This window comes from Ceratocystis lukuohia, assembly GCF_044167205.1.
Source record: "Ceratocystis lukuohia strain C4212 chromosome Unknown Supercontig6_pilon, whole genome shotgun sequence".
NCBI classification, from domain to species: domain Eukaryota; kingdom Fungi; phylum Ascomycota; class Sordariomycetes; order Microascales; family Ceratocystidaceae; genus Ceratocystis; species Ceratocystis lukuohia.
In genome coordinates, this window is record NW_027263525.1 from 1,159,142 (window position 1) to 1,183,414 (window position 24,273).

Here is a 24,273-nt window from a genome sequence, read left to right on the forward strand (position 1 = left end):
TTTCCCTTCCGAGCCCCGCTCTGTCCCGTGATGTTCGATGGCTTCATTCATTCCAATTTGGTTATCCAAAGGGCCTCTATCCTCGTCTGGGTAGAAGTAGGTAAAGGAGAAGGCAGGCAGATGTGGTAGTTGGGCTATGTAAGATGTCATGCGGGTAAAAGCGCGGACATGTTTTGGCTACGATAGTGGGAGTGAAGCTTCTCATCACCGTCACTTGTCCCAGCGGCGTCTCTTTCGGCCCTTTTTACGTTTAAATTAGACAACCAGGAAGATGTAATGTCTTTCCACTAGCAAGTGTCATGCGTCATGAGGTAGCAGCCTCCAACATTTCGATCACCAACAAAGGTAACGTAAATAGGCTGAACAAGAACAGAAAGAGGACAAGGGATGGAGGGATGAAGGGAGTGGAGTTTTGACCTTGCCACTGGGAGATGGCCGGGGACTCGATTCTATATTCAATAGACTTCAAAGACACGTGGGATAGTATGGCGGGCTTTGGCGGTTCAAGCTCAGCTCAACCATTGGCGAGTGCTGTGAATGCCATTCCAAGCTTAAAATAACAAAGATGGGGTTGTCTCTGCCCCAATGTCTGGTGCTCAGACGGGGGCAGGCAATGGAACGAACTATGAGATGCTACATTATACACTCTTGCGCTTTTCTTGGTTGGTATCAATGCTGTGCTTGGAAGGGCGGAATTATGCATAGATACACAGCAGCTAAGTCTTCTAACAGGCTTGTGCATGCTGTATCCTGTTGAGCTTTGCTGTGGTTGTGAGTTTTTCCCCGCAAACTCGGAGCTGGCTTCCTTGTACTTCCTTGCTACTGTTACATCCTCCCCCACAATTCTAGCGCCTCTCGTTCCCCACAAAGATCCAACGAGGCCCTTTTGAACCGTTGCAACTAGATCCGTGTGCTGGTGGTTGTCGGCTTTTTTCTATTCTGGATTGTTTACATGACGACTGCTCCCGACAAAGGCGCCTCTTCCTCTACTTGACATGATCCTCTTGTCTCGATGAAGACCCGGAGAATCCTTGTTTAGGTATGATCTTGTGACTGGAGTTATTTGTGTCCCGTGCAGGGGCAGCTAGTTATTGGTATAGAAGGAGAGACCACAGGCTTGGGGTCTTTGGAGAAGAATGTGTAGGGGTGTGTGCTATGGGAATGACCATTAGCTTTGTTGCACGCCAAAAACCACAAACTTTTGCTGTCTTCTGTAACTTACACGCACGGAGTAAGAGTAGATGCTGCTTGTATAGAGCTTGAACCTAGACTACACTGGATCGAAGTCCGACTGGAAGTGGGAGTATTTAATGCCTTTTGGCACTGTACTGCCCCCAATATAGGTTGGGGAAAGACGTCCGTCCCTTGGATCATATGTAGTAGTTTTGCAGGCCGATTACACAATGTCTTTGCTTCTAGGGGCGGTCTAGATACGTTTATCCGCAGTGATGAAACTACCATGGCTGCGGCCACGGCCCAGAACTTGCAACTACTACGAGAGAGGAGGACAGGGTTCACTAGAGACTCGGCGGTGTTAAGTCAAACTCGAAAGAATTAGAAACAGAGGAAAATAATATATAAAGGGACGGCAACTGCCTTCTTTCATTCCTCGTTTTTGCTTCCTTCCCTCGTTCACCAAAAACACCCTTGAGCACCTTCCAATTTCACTTTCCAGGGAGCAAGGCAGATCCCCCATCTTGAGACTCCTGTGTTGATCTGTTGATCTGTTGATCTTAAGTCAGCCCTTGATTCTGTTATAAAACCTTGCTTTCCGCCCTCCTATATTCTTGGAGCTGCTCTCCTGTCCCTCCAGTTGGCAACTTGCTATTGCCATATATTATCATTCCATCATTGTTTGCAATATGCATAAGCTCACCGTTTTTGCTTCGGCTCTATTAGCCGCGGTGGCCCACGCCTATCCTTCGGAGAGGGTAGCTCGCAGCTACAACAGCTCGACACTGGCTCATTCAGACCCGTTCTACCCTTCGCCATGGATGGACCCCGAGGCCATTGGCTGGGAGGAGGCGTACGCCAAAGCAAAGGACTTTGTTTCTCAGTTGACACTATTAGAAAAAGTCAACCTGACCACTGGTGTAGGGTGAGTAATTCTTGGTGCGCACACATTCCTCTGCTTTTTTAATACTAACTACTTGTTCCTAGTTGGGAATCTGAGCGTTGTGTCGGAAATGTGGGCTCCATCCCCCGTCTTGGTATGCGGGGCCTCTGTCTCCAGGACAGCCCCGTTGGTGTCCGAATGGCCGATTACGTCTCCGTTTTCCCCTCAGGCCAGGTTGCTGCTGCCACGTTTGACCGCTCCCTGATCTTCAAGCGGGGCGAGGCCATCGGCAGAGAGCATCGTGCCAAAGGCATTGACGTTATGCTAGGTCCCGTAGCCGGTCCTCTTGGTAGAACACCGGCAGGCGGGCGCAACTGGGAAGGCTTCTCTCCTGATCCGTATCTGACTGGTGTTGGAATGGAGGAAAGCGTGCGCGGCATCCAAGAAAAGGGCGGTGTTATTGCGTGTGCAAAGCACTGGATTGGCAACGAGCAGGAGCACTTCCGTCAGGCCCCCGAGTCCATGGGTTATGGTGATAACATCACTGAGTCTCTCTCATCCAACATTGACGACCGCACTATGCACGAACTTTACATGTGGCCCTTCGCTGACGCCGTCAGGGCAGGCGTTGGCTCATTCATGTGCTCTTACCAGCAGGTCAACAACTCATACTCGTGCCAAAACTCCAAGCTCAACAACAACCTGCTTAAAGGCGAGCTCGGCTTCCAAGGGTTCATCATGAGCGATTGGCAAGCGCAGCACACCGGTGTCAGCTCTGCAGTGGCTGGGTTGGATATGACGATGCCTGGAGATACTTCCATGGGAAGTGGCCGCAGTTTCTGGGGAGCCAACCTGACCTTGGCCGTAGTCAATGGTACATTGCCCGAGTGGAGAATCGACGACATGGCAATGCGTATTATGGCTGCCTTTTTCAAGGTTGGCATGTCCCCCGATTCCATGCCCGATATCAACTTTTCATCGTGGACCAAAGACACGTACGGCTACGTCCACAACGCTGCCAAGGAGAACTACGAGATTGTGAACCAGCACGTCGATGCCCGCAATGGCAAGGAACACGGCGACCTAATCCGCGAGATTGCTGCCAAGGGCACTGTACTGCTCAAGAACGATGGCATCCTTCCTCTAAACAAGCCCAAGTTCGTAGCTGTTGTTGGCGAGGACGCTGGTCCCAACCTTTGGGGCCCCAACAGCTGTAGTGACCGAGGATGCGATAATGGAACTCTGGCAATGGGCTGGGGCTCTGGCACGGCCGACTTCAGCTACCTTGTGACTCCTGACACCGCGCTTCTAATGCAGGCACTGGAGGATGGCTCTCGCTACGAGAGTATCTTGAGCAACTACGCTTGGACTCAGACTAAGGCGCTAGTCTCCCAGGATAATGCTACTGCTATTGTCTTCGTCAATGCTGATTCCGGGGAGGGCTATATTTCTGTGGACGGGAACGTTGGCGACCGCAACAACTTGACCCTGTGGCACGATGGCGATGCACTAATCCAGAACGTATCTTCAGTGTGCTCTAGCACCATTGTTGTTATCCACTCGACCGGCCCTGTGCTGCTCAACAACTTTTATGACCACCCCAACGTTTCTGCCATTCTTTGGGCCGGTCTTCCTGGCCAGGAATCTGGACGATCCATTGCCGATGTTCTATATGGCCGCGTGAATCCTGCTGGCCGTTCGCCCTTCACGTGGGGCCGTTCTGTAGAGTCGTACGGCGCTCAGATCATCTATGAACCAAACAACGGCGGTGATGCTCCTCAAGATACTTTCTCTGAAGGTCTCTTCGTAGACTACCGCTATTTTGACAAGGTAGCTCCCAATTCCAACGACTCAGGCGCTCCCGTCTACGAGTTTGGATACGGCCTTTCATACACCACGTTTGAGTACTCTGATCTGGAGGTTAAGAGCCTGGACGCCGAGTCATACAGCGCTACCACTGGCGAGTCTATTGAGGCGCCTGTTCTAGGCAACTTCAGCACTGATCTTGATGACTATCTGTTCCCCGACAATATCCGCCCAATCTACCGCTTTATCTACCCGTACCTCAATAACTCTGATGCGGCTAGTGCTTCAGATGATGACCACTACGGCCAGACTTCTGACGAGTTCTTGCCTCCCAATGCTGCTGATGGATCCAGCCAACCCCGTCTCTCGGCCTCTGGAGCCCCGGGTGGCAACCCACGACTCTACGACGTGCTCTTCCAGGTGTCGGCTACCATTACCAACACTGGAGATATGGCAGGTGACGAAGTGCCCCAGCTGTACGTGAGCCACGGAGGGCCCACAGACCCAGTCAAGGTCTTGCGTGGCTTCGACCGTCTCACTATCGAGCCTGGCAGCAGCGTTACCTTCTCGGCAAATATTACTCGCAGAGACCTGTCCAACTGGTGTGTGGTGAGCCAGGATTGGGTCATCACCAGATACCCCAAGACAGTGTATGTAGGCAGTAGCTCGCGTAACCTGCCTCTGAAGGCTAAGTTACAACTATAAGTAGCGAACCTTAAGGCGGAGACAAGAGTTTGTGTATAGCTTTTTTTTTTCTTGGAGACTAGAGTCTGGTCTCCTTTTTTTAACCCGCCACTTTTTTAACGACTCGGTAATTAATCAGTACGTTTCATTGATAATACATAAGTTCATGTTCATTGTGTAACTTTGTGAGATTTGTGTCGCCGTTACCATTGTATTAAACTTGGCAATGAAAAGGGAAGTTGCCAGACACTATGACTGTGAATTCCTTCAACTCCGGTGCTACCGCCAATTGTGCAGTCTCTATAATAGCCCAAGCTTTCCGGTTTCTATTTTCAACGTGACACAGAAGAAAACTGTGCTCACCTAGCCGAGAAGACCTTCCCGTTTGGTTTTCCACTTCCGTGTTTTGCGACTTCCTTTTTTATTTGTCGGCACGGTAACTACCCTACACCCGTGTACCCGAATCATTTCACCACGCAAACCTTTTTTTTCCTTAAAACATTAGTTTCACTATGGAAGCGGAGAGGAGACAAGTCTGGTTATCTGCTGGAAGTTAAGAAGTGAACGGGGCGAAGATTTACAAGATCTTGACTCCATACTATAGCTTATGCCTTTAATATACCCAGACAGCAAGTAGCCCATCTTTTCATCGTCCTTGCCACTATGTCTTCCCGTGAATTACCCAACCTTCGTCTCCGCAAGCCCAATGATAGTGTCAGCGCTATTTCCTCAGCTACGGCGCCATCCGCCGCCCATCTTGGTAATCTATATTTTGGCATCTATGACACTTCGTTTCTCACGCGCTATGACTACTGGGTTCTAAACATCACCTGCAGCTACATCTGGCGTGTTTCTACACGCAGCGTCCTGCTGCCATTCTTCGCGAGCCACTTTTCTGCCAGTCACCTCGACATAGGCGTCGGCACCGGATACTTTCCTGCTACCAGCCTGAGTCTCGGTATTGCCCCAGCTTGCAGCTCACCGGCCCCACGTATTGCCTTGTGGGATTTGAGTTCCCAGGCTCTTGCTACTGCCCGAGCGCGTATTCTCTCTGCTGCTCCGGGTGCCCAAGTGACCGCAATTCAAGCCGACGCTACGCAGCCTCTGCCCGCAGCAGAAAGAGCGCTGCTGCTTACAGGGCCCCGGCTAGCAGAATGCAATGACGCTCGGTTTGACTCGATCTCAGCATTTTTCGTGCTGCATTGCATGCCGGGCGACACGTATACCAAGGTGCAAGCGTTAGCACGCAACGCGGCGAGCCATTTAAATCCCAACGGAACCTTTTTTGGGTCCACAATCGTGTGGTCCACGCAACGAGTGACAAGCCGGCCTGCGACGCAGGGCCTTATGATTGGGACAGGGAGTGAAGACACTATTGAGGGCGATTCCAGAGAGGATCACGGCTGGTTCCTTCCAACCCTGCTGATGTGGATTTACAACCAAACAGGCATATTTCACAATAAGGGCGATAACCCCGATGCCGTCATCAGGGCACTAGAAGATAACTTTGAGAGCGTTGAGTCCTGGATAGTAGGAACGGTTCTCTTATTCCGTGCTAAAGCCAAGACACCCAGACCCAAGTAGCGACGATATGGGCTATTTCATCTCCTGCCAAAATAGATCTATGTTACTTTCCACAGTACTGGTGTTACACACCTAAACATGGCACTTCTGGTCCGATGTTGTTTTAGTAACCCTGATGAGTTTTACATGAGGGTTAATAGGAAAGGAGATGGACAGGTTTTGCAAGGAGTATAAATAAAAAAGAATATTTATTTTCTGTATCTTTAGTCACATAAGTGAATCTCATATTTCATTAATATCGATGTGGCCAGAACCACAACATACGTCCAACTGCCTACTACCAATCACACCAGCCTTTCCCTTCCTGTGACGACTCCTGGAGACTCGGCTGCACTTTATTGAGAATCCACCAGTTCAACAGATCCCTTGATGCCAGTGTATCTTCTAGACTGTCATGTGCCCCCTCCTGAATAATCCGATTCAGCCTCTGCTTGGACAATGTCTTGAGCGACCGGCTAGGCTGATGTCCAGGGTCATCGGGTTTGGTTGGCGTTGGGGGCCGCGGCTTGCTTTTATCAAGCATGTGCTCAATAGCCATCGACTCGTATGCAGCAAATTCCCTAGATTTAATATCACGCTGTCGCTTATCCTCATAAAAGTCAAGTAGGTAAGTGTCGACTATACGATAGTGTATCCAGCGTAGCGATACTAAATCGTTATTTACCGAGTGACCCACAAGAATAGTATCCCGGTCAACAAAGTTGAGAAGGGCATCTCGTGCGGCATCGCGGCCTAGGATGGCAGTGCCGTTCTGACGCGCAGTGTTCAGGTCGGCAAAAGAAACACCGGAAAAGCGGGTGTTGGGGTGTAGCAGTGGATTATCCGGAAATACAAGCCTATCCAGAAGAACCTCCGAAGAATAGTAGTCTATTGCCGTAATGCGGATCAGTTCTGAGTCGCCGTCTATTCCAACGCCCATTTCACAGTCGATAACAACACAGAGACGGGGATCGCGAGTCTCGTGAGACGTTTCGTACATTTTCCAATTGCTTTGAAGAACACTGATCTCCACCTCCTTAGCCTCATGCTCTTTCGCCGTCATGCAAGGCTTAGTGAACTGGTTGCCGCCACAGCATGTGTATTTCTAGGGATTGTTAGTAGCAGTTCAAATGCATACACGTTAATATAAGAAACCTACTTTGTTCGCCATTGTACCAGAGTGATAAAGACACTTAGGCTTCTCTTCGCTAGCTTCTTTATCTTTTGCCAATTCTTTATGACCAGCATCCTGGAAGTTTTCCTTGGTGTCTTTTGATTGACTCTGGAACCTACCACGGTTCCGATTGCGAACACGCCTAGCCGTTGTAGACTTCAGACACCGACCACAGCGATTGTTTTTACGCTCAAGCTCTTCTGTAGTCAGCTGACGAAAAGGATACCCCTTATCCATAAGGACTTTAGCCGAATGACATAAGCTTTCCATCATAGAGACATAGCTGGAGTCAGACGCAATACCAGAGCTGCATGAACGATACAATAAAGTGCCATCTTCCTGCATCACTGGCTCATTGTTGCGGAGGATAGAAGCTATCTTCTCCGAGTTGAGACGCTTGTGTGGTTGAGGCATCTGGGGCGGCTTTGGTTCTTGTTCAGACAAAGGATGGCTAGTCTTGGCCCGGAAGGCTGGAGATGGGGCGGTATTGCAATTAGGTAAAGAATGAGCATGGGATTGCGGAATAGTGCGAATAGATGAGATCATGGATAGAGGCTCAGTACAAAAATCAAGACTTTGATCTTGACTCGAGACGAAAGACAGGGTCTCTAATCGTAAGTCATCAACGGTTGGCGAGGTAGTTGGATTAGCGTTATGGGCTCCAATCTGTTGAACATATGGCCTTGCAGTCTCTTGTTTGGTCCCCATTTTGTGGATTCGCTGAGACCACGTCTGCGCCTGCGGATGGAGCTGTCCCTGTGTAGCATCTAGCGGTAGTGAAGGCCCATGCTGAAAGCTCTGACTCGGTTGTGACATCTCACTATCAGTCACATGGGTTTTGTCATGGGAGCTTCTAGTACTGCTGTTACCACCAATAGAGCTACTCTCTGATGAATTGACCGGATATCTGGCTCGGTCCTTGCCTCTCTTCCTGTTCCTGCCACGGCCTGCCGATTTAGGGTTTACGTAGACCGCAGATTTATCATCTGCAAAGGCCTGGCCACCCGAGACCATTGAGTAGTCAGTCGGCGACATGGTGGGATTCTAGACGCAAATTTTGGGCAAAGAGTATGTGGCTAGAAGAGCAAGGGGACAAGGGACTAGGCTTGATAGGCCCCATAAAGGATCCCGTAATCACAGCACAAATAGAAGTCCCAAGCCGAAGCTGAGGCTGATAAAAGTCAAGACGGGGGAAGAATTGACCAGGGTAAGATGCTGCTAACCAAGAGATGAAACAAAGTGGAAAGGCCAGTGCTGCTATCAAGTGATTGATTAGGGCCAGTAAGGCTATGAAATTTGGGTTGCAAAAGGAGGGAAAAAAAAAAAGGGTCACCAACCAGCCAGGAGCTTAGATGACAGGCACAGTAAAGAGGTACAAAGGTACAAGTAGCCATAAAATATTTAGGGCTAAAGGGCAACTGGAGAGCGGGGAATGAAGCAATGCAGGCAGACTATTCTGGCTCTCACAGCAGCATTTCTCTTCTTGACTCTGGGACAATGATAGATGATATTCCAGCAGGGCAATGATCAAAGCCGAGCAGAATCGTAACGCGGCGGTAGACCGGCGTGCGGTGCGTGCTAGTGGCATACCAGCATCGAATCTGTGAGTTTTGCGAGACTTCGTTGATATAGTTGCATATATGAATGTACAACTATAGCTAGGGTATCTAAGCCGCTAGGGCCTTATCGAATCCGATGCAATAAGCGGTTCATCACTAACCTTGGCGTAGGAGACAGCGGACTCTGTGCCGAGGACCTCTCCACGAAATACACACCACAATACGTTGATTTTTGCTAGTCCTGGCTATGGGTTATCCTGTGAAAGCCCCATATCCCTGCCTTCATCAATTCCTACCGCCCTCACGCATGTGTTATTATGGAGAGACAACTATGCGCCGGCTTGGGCATTTGTAGCCGGGCAAGGCATGGTTGAATGATCGACTTTCAGGGCAGCGGGCCTGTAGCTCGTAAATACCTCGTGTCCCGCGAGTCTCCCAGCTCTTCCAGACGACTCGGGCTTTTTGGTGGAGGGCAACGAAGAGTGATACGCAGTCCCTGTGCCAGGCTGAGCCGTAGTAACAACATTGCTGATGTTGCTGGCCAGAGCATTTGAGCAGGGTTTAACTGACAGTGACAGTCTACTTACATGTATAATGTGACGCAACTGCTACACAGAGCAGGTTCTAAAGAGACACATCAGATTTAAACGCCAAGATCTAGGTGAGATCTTTAAATATCAAAGAGAATTATGGATATTAGATTTTCTAATCAGCTCTGTCTACTAGCCGCCATTAGAAGTCAATGCAGTAAAAGCAAAGCTAGCCCCTTTCCCAGCACCCAACAACGCAGTGCCATCCCACTCTCAAACAGCCGTCAGTCAGTCGCTGGTGCAGGAGACAAAGTGCAAGCTGGAAAACAATAGGAGAAGGTGCGCAAACGCCCCCGCAATTCCAGCCAGCGAGCATCGCCATTGCAGAGAATCAATAGCAAAAAAAGGGCCTCTGCCAATTGTTCCAGTCTGCTAATATGCAATCTTTCCTTAGATGCCAAAGCCTTATTTAGTGAGAAGAGCTTGACGACCTAAGGAGAGCTTTTCCCCCTTTGGGCTGACTACTGGATCCATTTTTGCAGCGGGGAGTGGGGCCGCCAAAGCCAAGCACAGGAATAGCCAGGGGCGGAAATCCTGCACGTGACCTTGCACGTGATCTATTGCCGAGCTCCTTGCAGAAGAATGCCCGGACTTTTAACCCTTTATCCCCTTTAGCCGAGAACACTGCGAAGACTGCGAAACGACAGCGAGAGCGGGCCGGTCCAACGCAACGACGAATTAGAGATTTTCAGGTTGACAAGCAGTAACCCTTGCGCTGTGGGACCTTTGCATTGCGGGCTAGCTGACTGTAGGTTGTCCCATACCAAAAGATCAGCTCGTCAGCGCCAGCCAACCAATACATAGCCTGGCCTATCAGCGTGCAATCATTTTCTGACCTTTGACTACATCTGTCTTGCGTGACCCCCCCCCCCCTTTCCCTCAAACTTGCTGTTCGTCCTACAAGGTCTAGAATCAACGGGGCTGCAGATTACCCAAAGGGATTCCCACTCTCCATGATTTCGCCGAAGCCCCCGTGGGAGGAGCTTTCTTTTTAGTGAGCCAGGTGAGCCTGTGTTGAGCAGGAGAGAAAGACCTGACTCGCATCGCTCCTCCGGTTGCCGGCTAGGGGAAGCGAAGAAGTGGAAAAGCCTGCTTTCTTGCTCGACTGTGCGTGCGACGCGGGCCGTTTGACTCTTCCTATTAATCTTGGGGGTTTTACCCATGATGTGACTCGATGCTCGGATTGCCGCTTACTTAGTTCCAGTGATTCCTTCCCGTACATGTAAGTGTTCCCACGAAAACTTGATGATGGCTCAACCAGAGACTGTGGGCGTGTTGGAGGCTTTATTTTACTTTATTTTATTTTTCTTCTTTTTTCCTGTTTCCCTGATCGGATCAATGACCGGAGGTTGATATTGTGCCCTATATGGCGATACCTATACCGCCTTTATAGCGTACAACTCTGTTTTACCCACTGTTCCTACCAGCTCAGGGTGTCCATTTTCGGCTTTCAGGCGCCCGTATACCCCTGTCGCACGATTTTATACAGTGGCTAGCTAGCTATGCGATACCGCCCAACAGCTAAACCTTACTACAGTCCTCTGCTATGGCTAAGCATTTGGCTGATTTTTATTTTAGCTCCAAGTTTTTTTTCTTCCTCTTAATTAATCATGCTCTAAATATGACCGACCCACCGTATTAGTACAAACACAAGCAGGTCTTCCACACTCCCTCAGCTGTCGCTTTTCTTTTCCTTTTAATTCCCGGCTGGCTATCCGTCTTATCTCTCTATTCTGCGGCTCAGACCCCTCTCTGCATTTTCATAGCATCTCTGCCTGTCCGTTGTATCTCCATCTTTTGTTGGCCATGGAGAAATCCATGCAAGAAGTCCCTGTAGAGGACTTGACCCCCGAAGAAGCCAATCGCATCATTCATTCGCATCGCAAAGTTCGTTATGGTATGTGATGCTCTCTCTTCCTCTCCCTCCCCCCTGCAGCGTCCGGACTTGGCCGTGGGCCGCGTCTCTTCTTGTGCAATACGGCTCTCGTACCGTACGGGGGGCTATGGAGCCGCTGGCTATGCTTGGTTTGATCTTGGTGTCGATCCTGCTGGCTCCCAAGTGTTACATTTTGCTGGTTGTTTCGTCAAAATGCCTTGATATTTTGATCTGCCTCTATATCCCTATCCTCTATTGTGTATTTCCGAATGTTGGGCTCTCTTCTTCCAGTGCCATCTTCGCTGCGCCAGTCGGGGATCCCACAAGACAGTTGCGTCCTCTGTCCCGTCCTCAAAACCCCCCATTTATCCGACTGCTAGCCACAGCTATGACTTCATTGTTTTTGGCCACTCACACTACCCACACCATACCTGCTACGCCAGGGCTTCTTGCTGCTCTGCCCCTCACACTCTCCTGCTAACATTTACTGCCTCTTTCCAGGAACTGCCTGCTGGCCGTGTCGCCAAAGAAAAGTCAAGTGTGATAATAAACAGCCATGCGAAAACTGCGTCAAACGCGACCATCCCAAACTGTGCAGCTACAAGCCCAACCCTCGATCTAACGCCCCAAAGTCGACGGCCTCTTCTGATGGTTCGCTTGTCCGAAAACGCGAGCACTCTCCCGACGAAACCCCTCATACCAAGGCCGACAAACGACAGGGAAGCTGGCCACGATCAATAGGTACTGTTGTCGCTATGTCTGCCTTTGCCTGTCTCTTTTGTCTTTATCTATATGTCCCTTGCTTTTCGCTGTCCAGATGCGGCTCTCCTTTTTGATTGTTGGCTGACAGAGGATCGATCTTGACATAGGTGTCGACGAATATGAAGGGTCTCAAGAAGCCCGCTATCTAGGCCAGAATAGCATCCCCGAGCTGCTGCGCGAGCAACAACAGTCCCCCAAAGATGATGACGACAATAGCATACGCTACGAAATGAGACCCATACTAGGCCTCGATACGTCGGCGCCTTTTCCGTTAATGTCGGCTGCCCATATAGACCGCCTTGCCCAGGATATTCTAGCAGAGTTGCCGTCAGATCGAGAAGTCATGAAGTATGTGATTGCTCTCTCCCTATTTCTAGCCCACCTAGACAAAAGCCCCGAAAAAGCTGATGGCCACCCGCTAACCCTCAAGTCTTGTTGCCTTCTACTACTTAGACTCTTTCGGACGTATCGCGAAATTTGCCAGCCGTTCTGGGGCTTCGTCATCGACGTTGGCGATCTAGAAAACAAGCTTATGGTGTATCTAGAAGAGCGTGCCCGCAATGCAAAGAACTCTACCCGCAGCTCAAAACCCATATCAGCCTCTTGGCTTGCCATTCTCTTTGCAGTCTTGGCCGTTGGCTCTCAGTACCACGATTCACCGTATCACATTCGCACGCGGGACTCGCAAAAATACATTCAGACGTCGTTCCACTTCTTGCGAATCGGTAATTTCCTCTTGCGGTACGTTTCTTCTGATTCTTCCCGCTGTTAAAAGATTGCTAACTCTAAATTCTGCTCGCCGTTAGCCCTACGTTTGATGCGATCCAGGCGCTCCTTCTGACTAGTTTCGTGCTTCTCAATGATATGAAGGCCGAGGCTTCCTGGGGGCTCTTGGGCCTGACCTGTCGTCTGGCGCAGTCGCTAGGAATCCATCGCCAGACGATGCATGGAAGCGAGCCGACACCTTCATTCTCATTATCAGAGCCAAATCCCCGGGAGATGATCCGTCGTAAGCTGTGGTGGACTTGCGTGTGGCACGATAGTCTGACATCACTATCCTTTGACCGCCCGCCCATGACAAATATGCCGTGCTGTCCCATCCCAGTGCTAGCCGGCCAGCCCAACGCCAACTGGAACTACCTTGAAGGCCTTTACCACCTCATCCAAATCATCCGTGATCGATTGAACCCTGATGTAGCTGCTAGAGCCACCTACCAGACAATTGTCAAGGATTGCCAAGAGATTGAGGTTCTTCGCACCCATATGGCTCCCAACATTCGCGACAAGGACAAGTGCCGTACCGCCCTCGACCGTCTCCAGCACTACGCCATTCGCCTGCACACATCTTTTATAGTATCTGTTTTTTGTCGTCCAGCACTCCGCCGCGATTGTAGCATGAACAGTGAGCAAAAAGCTGCGCTTGGATCCCGGTGTAAGGACAGCTTAACGGAAACTGTCCGCATGTTCTTGGCTATGCACCAGCTTTCCGTCATTCCCACAAGAAGTTGGGCTTTTACGTACAATGGACTGTCATCGGCGCTCCTGCTCGGCATATTATGTGAAACCAAGACAGACCCCGAAGTCCGCCAATTGCAAGGCGATCTGATTGCAGCGCTATCTGCAACCGCCGCTAAAGAGCAGTCCCCCCCTCCACCAGGCCCTGTGCGCAAAACGGACCGCGACATAGAGTTATCCGGCCCGTTATGGCGTGCTCTTACCGCACTGAAAAACATTTACGATCACGGCTGCATTACCGGGTCTAAAAGAAACTCCGAATCTGCACCCTGCGCCAGCGGCAGTAGGACGCCCGCCGGCTCTATAATGATATGCCAGACTCCGCCAAATGGATCGTTTAGTGTCACTAGACAAACTAGCGCTGGCGCTGATACTAATACTGCAGTGACCTTGGCGGACATCCAGAACAACGGCTTGTCTATGCCGACTGCCGCTCCTGATTTCACTAGGTAAAATCACCCCACCCACCCGCCTATGCAGCTATGGCTGTGCCCCTTCCCCTTTTGCCACCCTTGAGTCTTGATATGGACCCCGCTAACGGTCGCCACGGCCCCCAATAGCCTTGCTACCACAATGCCAAACGTCCAGAGCACTGTCCCTCTGGATGGAATGTCAAGAAACGACCCCAACACCAACAACATATCCCCCATGGATCTCTATGAGTCGATTTGGTGGGAGTCCCCTGAATCGTGGAATGCAGCCGTGGACCAGATGCCCTTTGACTTTATGCACCAGCCACCGCCGGGCCAGACTCCGCAACAGCAGTTCTACTTTTAGAGCATTCAGGGCTAGGTATAGGACACTCCCTCCGCGGCAACATCATCTCAGGGAGATTGTCTCCTTGTCCGCTTGAGGACAACTATCTATATAAAATGTAAAAACTCAAAGTAACGCGGCGGCTATACCCTTCACTCGGACTGTTCCAGAATTATCGTTTTGTTTTTTTATTTACTTATTTTTCTTTTGCATCTCTTGTCTCCTTTCTTTCCCCGGAAAACGGTATCTATCATATCAACACTATGCCATATTTTGCAACATTCGGCCTTCTTGTTCTTATAAACTGGTGCCATTGCGCATCGCCCATTTGCTGCCTGCTATTCCAATAGTCTTTTTTCCCTTTTGCTACTAGATCTTCACCGATGTTTGCTTTTTTCTTTCTTCTTTTTCCAGCCTGAATTTAGATTGATTGTTTTAGCTTAGAAACAAACTGTTGCCTCACATTGTACACCGTTCCATCCTACCCATATCTGCCTTGTAATACATAGAGCATGCAATGAATGTTGTAGATAGTTGGTAATCAAGGAGGTGGACAACCATAGATGGTTGGGCTTGGCCTGACACGGCCGGGCGCATAGTTTCACAAACTTCTAGAGACTCTCACCGCCTTGCACTAAGCCTAGGTGTATGTACATAGCAGCCATGGTTTGCTTGCGTATAAGTGCTGCACTGTCCTACACTACCTGGCTTGTCAAGTTAGGCAGGTGACGAGGCATATCTGGCTGTAGAGAAAAGCTGGATATTTCGCGTTTTTACACCCTCTTGTTGTGCGCAGAGCAGACAGGAGGCAGCATGTCCTGTGGCTGTGCCCCTAATCACCCCGGAGGACGAAATCATGCGATCCCGGTCAATGAGATGACAAGAGAGGATATCATCGGGAAACAAATAATTTGCGTGGCAATCCTGGCGGTTGTTTGAAGAGTTTATGTGGATGGCGAGGTCAAAAGAGATTGCTGGCCAGCATGGGAGTGTACATACGTATATATCGTACGCACAGGTATAAGAGCTCACATATAAGAGTACACATACTGCAGCCCACATGCAAACCCAAGCAAAATCACAAACGTGCGAAAATTACACACGCAAAGGACCTGCAACATGGTCCAATATATATATATATATATATATACATGTAGTTTCTACCTGTCATGGGGCTTTACGCAAACTAGCATTCTTCACTCTGTACAACGTCTTTGAGCATGTGGTTAAGGGAGATGCAGGGCGTCTTGTGCCTTGTATCGTCTGTATACCACTCGGCATAGTTATACAGCCTACAAATAGAGCAGACTTGTTTTTCCCATCTCGTGGAACCTGGCTTGACGGAGCAGTCAACTCTTATACTGGAAACTTTAAGAGAAAAGGCGTCAGTAGCAATAGGATGAAAGAGCTAGGGGGGACTCGACATGTAGGTCACAGCTATAAAACACGTGGATGGAACGTAAATGCCCATAGAAGAAAAAGATAGAGGGACAAAGGGCAAGTCCTATAAGGCTGCAGTGGCCCTTGTTTTTCTTCTCTTCCCCCTCCCTTTTCTTCTCCTAACATAATCTAGTGTCCGGATTGGCGGCTAGACGGCACTGTCTGTGACCCAGGAAACAGTACTGGATCACGCCAGTGTCCTGCTGCTCTAATTAATGCTCCACTTGCTCCTGGCAGTTGTCCCGCTTCATTAGCTAGCCTGATGCTAATAGGGCTAGACAGCTAAGAAGGGGCTCGTTGACGAGTCTACCTATAGGCTGTGTAACAATGGTATCAGACGTGCATAAGCGAGGCGAGTTCGGTAACGTGCAGCAGCAAGAGAAAAGTGCGTGTGCGCGAACACTGAACACTGACTAGTGGTTAGTGGGCACATAACGGGGGGATAGGCTTTCAAGCATTCCCTTTACCATCACTTTCTGAAGAAATCAGAATGCCTATGTCTTTTGTCTCCCTTTGTTGCACGCAAACCAAAGCATGAAATTGCTCCTTTGGCCTAGGCCAGGTGAGTTTGCGGAAGAGGCTAATCGATCTCATGACGTATCCATACATAAACCAACCAAAAGATATCAGTTGTATCCTGCTCAAGGCCTTTGGCACTTTTGATTTGGCCAGTGGCATTTTGAGGCTGGAGGATGCAGAGGGGGTATATCTTCAGACCAGTGGTATAGCACTCCATCCTCATACATGTGTGAGCAAGGACAAAGTTCAAATTACTCAGTCGCACAAAATAGACAACCTATCTAGAGACCCGAAGTCTCTTGATAACTTTGACAAACCTTAAGCAGTTTGATTAGATACGACATGGCCAGCCAACAACTCAAGTAGCACTCCACTCCCCCTGGCGAACAAGTTGTGTTGTGCCATCACTGTGGCTTCACCCCTTTGCACCCTCCTCTCTGCTTCCTCAGGAGTCTTCGAACTATCTGCTAGAGCCAAGGCACAAGTCCTTCGCTCCAAGTCCTTGTTTTTGTTCAATAGCCACTAAGCGCACACTAAATCCCGCTATAGCGCAACGGTCTCTGAGCTAAACCACAGGCTAGGCCTCTAACGCGATTCCGCGAGAAACAATCTTATCCCTAAAGAGTATGGGCTGCGGTTCCCTCTAAGGGGCAAACCAAAAAAGAAAGACGGAGAATAGGACCCTTTCTCTGGTCTCAGGAAGGGAAAGGGGCATGGGGATACCCAAGACTCGAGCGAATGACGCTTTGTTATATGTGTTGGCAAACGCACTTATAATAAGAAGGATAGGGGCATCACTAAAGTTAAACGGACGGTTGAGTTAAGTCTAGGCCAAGGCCGCGGTCCCAGACTCATCGAACCAAGGGTAAAGCCCGGCCTAGAGGATAGTCAAACAGGTGCGATTATTCAACACCACCAAGTTGAACTAATACCAAAGGTACTGCCAGAAGGAGGCAGGCTCGTGGTTCTGCATTGCATGTGTTCTTTTGAGGCTACACAAGCAGAAATAATCATAAACGGGGGTATATTATATGTAGTCAGACGGCGTCACCGGCACAGCGCGAGCCATTAACCTCACTGCATGTTTTTCTTACTTTGTTCCATGGCCTCCTTGTTTTTAACTGGTAGGAAGGAATGCAGATCCCACGAACTTTGACTCTGTTTGAGACGTCTGTACTTGTTCTAGTGATGTGTACTAACGGCGAACCTTAGTTAGGACGTAACTAAGATCAACCAAGTCTGGTACTAGTACCAACGCCAACTCTCTAATTCTAACTCTGTGGCTCTTTTTCCTTTGGTCCTTGGCGTCTGATAAACAGTTCTGTTGATATAAAATACCTGTGCTTCCGCCGTGCGGTCTCCCCCCAGATCCGTCTATTCTTCCTGTTCTTTATAATAGCTTAGTTGTGCTGTCTTGTTACCTTGTCCTTTGTTTCTTCTAGCATACTTGCCGTTTTGTTCTTTCCAGCATACACGCACACACACACACACACACACACACACACACACACATCACGTAAAACTCTCCGTCTTTCTTGGCCCTCTGCAGTGGCTAATCGCACGCTCTATCATCCACTGTGATCTCTGCCCTCCCCCTCTCTTCTCTACCCTCTCCCCTTCCTACTCACTCCTCCTCTCACACGCTCAACACCATGTACAACTATAGTGACTCAGAAGAATCCGACAATCCCTTTCGCCCCCGCTCCCCTCCCTTTGGCTTCGATCCCAAGGAACACAAAAAACCAATTCTCAAGCCTTCCTCTCCTCAAGATGCTATCAACACTCTCTGGAAGAGATTTTCTGTCCGCAACCCTGCCAAAGTTGCCTCTGTCTTTCCCTTTGACCCGGTCTTACCTCCTGCTGCCAATGAAGAGCGTGTCAATGAGCCGGTAGATGCTAGCTACGAGCGTGCCAAGGAAGAATGCACTCGCCGAGTCGAGAAGATTATCCAGGAGTGCAAGAGAATCAACACTCGATACCGCGATCTTGGCTTTGATATAGTAAGTCTTCTTTGCCTCTTCAGTCCAAGCCGGTCCTTTTCTTCAGTGCTGACATGACCTTCATCAGAGTTGGGATCTCCAAAGAAGCATCGGGAATACACTCAATTCCCTTGGCTCCGATACTTTCAAAGTCAGTTCAGAGGCTCGCCGTAACCACGCTATCCGCGGACCAAAGGCTGTCAAGCGCATCTCTGAAATTTTCCAAAATCCTACTTTTCTAAAGAAAATCAGCATCGATCAGGCTAAGCAGGGCGCTCTGGGTGATTGCTGGGCGATTAGCGCTCTCACCGGCCTTGCTTGCGTAGAAGATGCTGTCAAACGGCTGTGTGTATGCTATGATACTCGTGAGTCAGCAACTTCTCATCCTCTTTCCCCTGTTACATCTTCCCAAACCACTGCGGGGCCTGCTCTATTAACACCATAGTCTAGGGATCGGCATCTACGGCTTTGTTTTCCATCGCGATGGCAAGTGGATCTATAGCATCGTCGATGATCGTCTTTTCCTCACTTCCCCCGTCTGGGACGCCCCCTCTATGCAACGCGATCTTTTAGAGCAAATCGATAACAACATAGACGTCGAGGACAAGTACAACCAGACCTATCACACCGGATCCAAGGCCCTCTTCTTCGCCTCCAATGCCGACAACAATGAGACATGGGTTCCGTTGTTGGAAAAGGCTTATGCTAAGGCTCATGGCGACTATGAATCTTTAGATGGCGGTTGGATCGGCGAGGCCCTTGAAGATATGACTGGCGGTGTGACAACAGAGCTTTTGACAGGAGACATCCTAGATACGGATTCTTTCTGGGAGAATGAGCTGTCGCGGGTCAACAAAGACTTTCTCTTCGGGTGCTCGACCGGATTCACTGATGGGGGCGGCACGGGCGAGAGAAATGGTATCGTTGAAGGGCACGCTTATGTCGTCACCGAAACCCGTGTGCTCAAATCCGGTGTGCGACTAGTCAAGCTCAGAAACCCCTGGGGTACCACACGCGCCGGCCTCTGGCATGGGCCGTGGTCAGACGGCTCCAAGGAGTGGACAGCAGAGATGCAGCAAGAAATCGGACACACCTTTGGCACGGATTCCTCCTTTTGGATCTCTTACGACGATTTTCTCCGCAAGTGGCAACAGATTGATCGTACACGTTTGTTCCGTGATCCTGGGTGGTACTGCTCGCAACATTGGATCAGTGTCGACGTCCCATGGAAGGCGCACTACCACGAGCGCTTCCGCTTTGAACTAACCAAGAACTCGCCTGTCGTTTTGGTTCTGTCTCAGTTGGATTACAGATACTTCCGTGGCCTCGAGGGAATGTACCGCTTCAGCCTGCATTTCCGCCTGCACAAAGTCGATGACCCCTCCGCTGAGAACTACATTTTCCGGAGTCATGCGACCCATCTCCTTTGCCGCTCCGTCAGTATTGATATTCCCGAGTTAGAAAGGGGCCGATACAGTGTTTGGGTCATGGTCAAGGGTGACCGCATTCCTAATGCTAAGAGCGTCGAGAAGGTTATATCCTATGAGTGTTCCAACCGCTTATCAAACAGAAAACTAGAGCAGGTTGGCTTAGCCTATGATCTAGCTCATTCGCGTGCCGCTGCCTACATGGCAGAAGCTGCCCGGGCTAAGAAGATGTTGAAGGGAAAGAAGGCCTCTGAATGCAGGGCTAAGGAACTTCGCAAAAGCTGGGAGCGAAGATCCAAGCTACGTGAAATCTCTCGCAAGCAACAAGAAAAGAATAAGCTCAAAATGGAGCAGCGCAAGAAGCTGGCCCTGGAGAAAGCCAAGAAGGACGCTCCTGAAGACGAAGATTCTGCTTCGTCCTCCAGCGAAATGAAGCGCTCAAAGAAAAAGAGTGCGGGACCGTCCAAGACCAAACATTGCAGGCATTGCCGATTCTACAAGTCTAAGCAGGCTGAGAAGTTGGGCGAATCAGACAGCGAACGCAGCAAAACTTGCAATGTCGAAAAGGCTGAGAAAGAAAGCTCCGGTAGGGCTAAGACAGCTAGAGCCCCCCAGGATAGCGGTGTGGCCGCCGAAGAAGCCCAGCACGAAGCCAAGAATGCCAAAGAGGCACCAGGCAGTGAGGACGCTAAGCCTACAAAGTCCAGCAAGGGGAGCAGTCGCCGGAAAGGCGCCGCTTCACCAAAGGCCAATGCAAATCCTGCAGTCTCCATCCCCAGCGAAAGCGAGTCTAGTTCCAAATCCACTGATACCGATACTGAAAGCGAGACCGATCAACAAAGCAAAAAGGCCCGCAAGTACTGTCGATGTGCCAAGACCTCCTCTAAAAGTCCAGCATCCCAGCCTCCTTGCGAGGAATCTAAGACGGGTGAAGCCAAAGTTGAAGAGTCCTCTGACTCGCCTATCAGTGATTGGGATGAGCTTTACTCGTCCTCCGACTATACACGACGCCCTCGCGCTAACCACGCCTCCAAGATCCCCCGCAGCTTTTTTGAGGTTCCCGAAGACCCCAAGACTCCCGAACCGTGGAACGCTATATGCATTGTGGGCTTTAGGGTGTACTCCAAGGACCGTCGTCTGTCCATGGGCGTTGTTATTCCCAACGGCGAGGAATGGGGCTGGGCTAGAGGCGAGTGCGACCTAGACAACGCCCAGATGAATGCAGGCGGCGAAAGAATTGCCGGGACAGACAAGGAGGAAGAGGTTGTCAAGGTTGTCAAGATTGATACTGACGTCAAGGAGATTGACGCCATTGACATGCGGCGGCGGGGGTCGCAAGACTCAGAGGAAAGTCTTCCGGACAAGCCGGCCGAAAGCCCTTCTAAGTCGCCAGAGGAGAGGCCCGCTAATGACACCCCAGCTAAGGAGCTACCCGCCCCTCAGCTAATAGCACAAGGCGAGGGCGAAGATGGCGATGATGAGGGTGACCGCGACGAAAATTGCTCCGAATCCGAGCGATCGCGAGAGAAGCACAAGTCGACTCCAACGAAGCGTTCCGAGTCGGAATCATCCACTGATGATGGCGTGTTGACTCCAACCTCGGACCAATCCGCTACGTAGCTTTCTCAGGTGGTTTTTGACTTAATATTTATACACCATGTTTTTGCGTTTCTGTTATCCTTTTCCCACCATTGTTCTTGCGCTGGTCCTTAAGTTTCCTTTTTCTTCTTTCTTATTTGCATCATAATAGTCGAGCTTATCCCAATTAACCTAACCGCTTTTATACATAATAACATGTGAAAACCCGTACACCTTGTCTTGTATGAGCTACATTAACCTTACACTTTCGATATGTTTTCGTCATGTCATCGGGGGGGCTACACGCCTTCCGCAGCCCTGGTCGAAGTAGTGGCCACAGCTTTCTTGCCTGGCAGAGGCTCGGCATCGCCAATTAGACCTTCCTCAGATTCGTCAGGCTGCTCCGGGATAGGAGCATCACTGCGCACGTAGGCAGGCATATCTCTCTCCACACGGCGTCTCCAGGGCCGATAGAGGAAGATACTCCCAACGCCAACCACCAAAAATAGACCGCAAATGCTCCCGCCGACAATGTCGAAGTGGTCGCTGAGGTTGGTAAGGCCATCCCAGAAGGGTCCTTCGGGTTCGGAAGTATTCTGGATCAGGTTCAGAACCTGCACAACGCCGATGAATAGGGCAACAACAACGGTGATTGCGGTCAGCACAATGCTATAATACAGTATAGCTACGCGATCGCGAGAGAAGGCCTTGGAAGTATAGAGTGCCATCATCAAAGCGCCATCCGTTGTGTCCAGCATACACATGCCGCCTAAATGAAGATAGTTAGCATGGGTACTACGTGGCTTTTATAAATACTGGCAGGACTAACTTGTAAACAAGGCAGGAAAAATGAGTATCAACCAAAGACTGGTGCCGCGCATAGCCTGAATACTAGAAATGCCTAAAAGTGCAACTTCTGAGCTAGTATCGAAGCCAAGGCCAAACAAAACACCGAGAGGGTACATCTTCCAGGGTCGATCGATCAACACAAACAGCTTGCGAAACACGGAAGCCAAAAAGCCAGGGCTGTCCAGGTGCAGCTCCCTCGCAGCCCCATCACTATCAATGAACCCAGCATCGTTACCAGAATGGCCCTGTCGTCTAGCTTCAAGAACATTGTGTAGGTTCGTGACGAGCTTGTATAGCACCCACATGTTGCCAAAACACAGGATCAGTAGGAAGACAGCACTGACAGACGTGCCAATAATGTTCCCTACACGGGTGAAGTCTCCAAAGCGATCGCGTAGAGCGCCTGAAGTAGCGGCAAGAACAATGCAAGTGATGATAACAATAGTCGAGTGGCCAAGAGAGAAGAAGGTTCCCACAGTTACAGGTCGTTGTCCTGACGCAATCAGCCGACGCGTTGTCAAGTCGATTGCGGAGATATGGTCGGCGTCCAGAGCATGACGAAGCCCAAGAGTGTAGGACAAGGCAGCGTTGCCAATAAGCTTGGGATGGGTATGTAGAGGATAGGCGACAGCAGCCCAGACAATCAAGTTGACCAACACCAAACACAATATGATGCGGATGCTAGCGACGGGAATGCCCTTAACTGTGTGTGAAATGCGAACCCACGGCAGGGCCTTTTTGAGATCCGAACGCTGTATCCGAAAGCTCATGGCGGATACTGCAAGACCTATCCGGTCCTTAGCAGAGTAGTTCTTGAAGAGACAAGGGATAAACTACCAGGTCGAGATTCCTATTTCAGCTTTCCTTGAGCTAGTTTATGCAGAACAGGACCACCAAAGGCGCTTTCTATCCGCGAGAGAGGGAGGGGGAGAAAAAGGTTCGGTTTGATCTGGCCTCCCACGATAAAATCAAGCGGCTGTTAGATTGGAAGAATAGCCCCTGTCAGTCAATGAGCTATGGCGAGGCGAAAAGAGGGAGTTAACAACGAGAAGAGCAGTTCTTCAGAGAAAGCCTGGGGGAGGTGGGCGAGGGAGCGAGGGGGTTATTAAAACGGCCGAAGGAGAAATAGCATCTCCTAGATAACCTTCTCAGGATCTGCGCGCCCTTTTTTTTTCACTTCTCGGGCTCACCCTAGTGCGGTTTTCTAGTGTCGGATGGAGGGATGGATGAATCCTTAATGGACATATCTTATATGATAAGAAAAGTCTGGCGGACAAGTTACGCTCAACAGCGTTTAGGACCTAGTTTACCCTGGACAGCAGGGCCATGGAGGGGTAGCTCTCGGTGCGACCCCCTCTCCCCCACGAGGCTAGGTGTGACACCCCCACAAACGAGCAGGATAATTGGGGGCTGGCCATGGCCATGTTGAAGAAGATGAGATAGCAAGGCTGCCGACGGCGAAGCAAACAAAAAGAAGAGGTAAGGGTGCAAAAAGAACGATAATAATTGGCGGGACTATTCCCAGCTTATCACATACGTATTTGTGTATGTAATGCCTGTACGTCCATACACGTACATTCTAGATGGGAGAGGAGCCAGTAGGAGTAGATAAGAATATGCATATGCATGTTGATACATCCGAGATGCAGCGGGTTCCTTTTATGCCTTGGGGTTGATATTCAAGCGGCCATAGCTCCCCAGTGTCTGTAGGCCAGTCCGCCGAGCTGATATCAACAAAAGAGGCGGACTTGCTCGTCTTAGACAGGCAAAAAAAGAGAGCATCAAGCAAGTGAGTTGAGGAGAAAAGCCAGATATGACGCTCGCCAACAACGTAGCACGCGAATAGCCTATATAAGGAGAGTAGCTGCTAAATTATTATAACAAGACCTTAGTTTGGAGAGCATCGCGCCATTGTATGTAAAGGAAACCCCCATAGCTCAATAATGTAGCAGCATCTAGTCTCGCCTACACAGTTTCTAACATACCTCAACTTGAACTTGGACATATCTACCAAGATCGCCAAGGTTATGAAAGCCAAGAAACGAATCCCAGTGCAGCCTAGAAACCCCACTACAAACGACCAGGGGAGGAAGGCACAGACTATGTGAGCATCCGAGAACTCACGATCTATCCAGCAAAA

General features: G+C 49.9%; 5 protein-coding genes across 5 annotated transcripts; 3 read left to right on the forward strand and 2 right to left on the reverse strand.

Annotated features, from left to right (window-relative positions):
* Positions 1–1,862: 1,862 nt before the first annotated feature.
* On the forward strand, positions 1,863–6,130 carry HOO65_060280 (putative beta-glucosidase A; the record flags this gene model as incomplete). The annotated part of the gene is made up of 3 exons (XM_071003618.1): positions 1,863–2,098; positions 2,161–4,512; positions 5,173–6,130. 3 exons carry the CDS (start codon positions 1,863–1,865, stop codon positions 6,128–6,130), a joined length of 3,546 nt encoding a protein of 1,181 aa, XP_070857630.1.
* A 277-nt stretch (positions 6,131–6,407) lies between these two features.
* HOO65_060281 (RNA exonuclease 1 -like protein) lies at positions 6,408–8,318 on the reverse strand (the record flags this gene model as incomplete). The annotated part of the gene is made up of 3 exons (XM_071003787.1): positions 6,408–6,748; positions 6,803–7,214; positions 7,269–8,318. The coding sequence occupies 3 exons, from the start codon at positions 8,316–8,318 to the stop codon at positions 6,408–6,410; spliced, it is 1,803 nt and encodes a 600-aa protein (XP_070857631.1).
* Positions 8,319–11,238: 2,920 nt separating this feature from the next.
* Positions 11,239–14,362, forward strand: HOO65_060282 (uncharacterized protein; the record flags this gene model as incomplete). Its single annotated transcript, XM_071003658.1, has 6 exons — positions 11,239–11,329; positions 11,810–12,049; positions 12,178–12,418; positions 12,524–12,811; positions 12,877–14,034; positions 14,146–14,362. The coding sequence occupies 6 exons, from the start codon at positions 11,239–11,241 to the stop codon at positions 14,360–14,362; spliced, it is 2,235 nt and encodes a 744-aa protein (XP_070857632.1).
* A 3,590-nt stretch (positions 14,363–17,952) lies between these two features.
* HOO65_060283 (Calpain clp-1) lies at positions 17,953–21,326 on the forward strand (the record flags this gene model as incomplete). Its single annotated transcript, XM_071003649.1, has 3 exons — positions 17,953–18,300; positions 18,368–18,644; positions 18,730–21,326. The coding sequence occupies 3 exons, from the start codon at positions 17,953–17,955 to the stop codon at positions 21,324–21,326; spliced, it is 3,222 nt and encodes a 1,073-aa protein (XP_070857633.1).
* A 257-nt stretch (positions 21,327–21,583) lies between these two features.
* HOO65_060284 (High-affinity nickel transport protein nic1) lies at positions 21,584–22,903 on the reverse strand (the record flags this gene model as incomplete). Its single annotated transcript, XM_071003910.1, has 2 exons — positions 21,584–22,053; positions 22,114–22,903. 2 exons carry the CDS (start codon positions 22,901–22,903, stop codon positions 21,584–21,586), a joined length of 1,260 nt encoding a protein of 419 aa, XP_070857634.1.
* Positions 22,904–24,273: the final 1,370 nt, after the last annotated feature.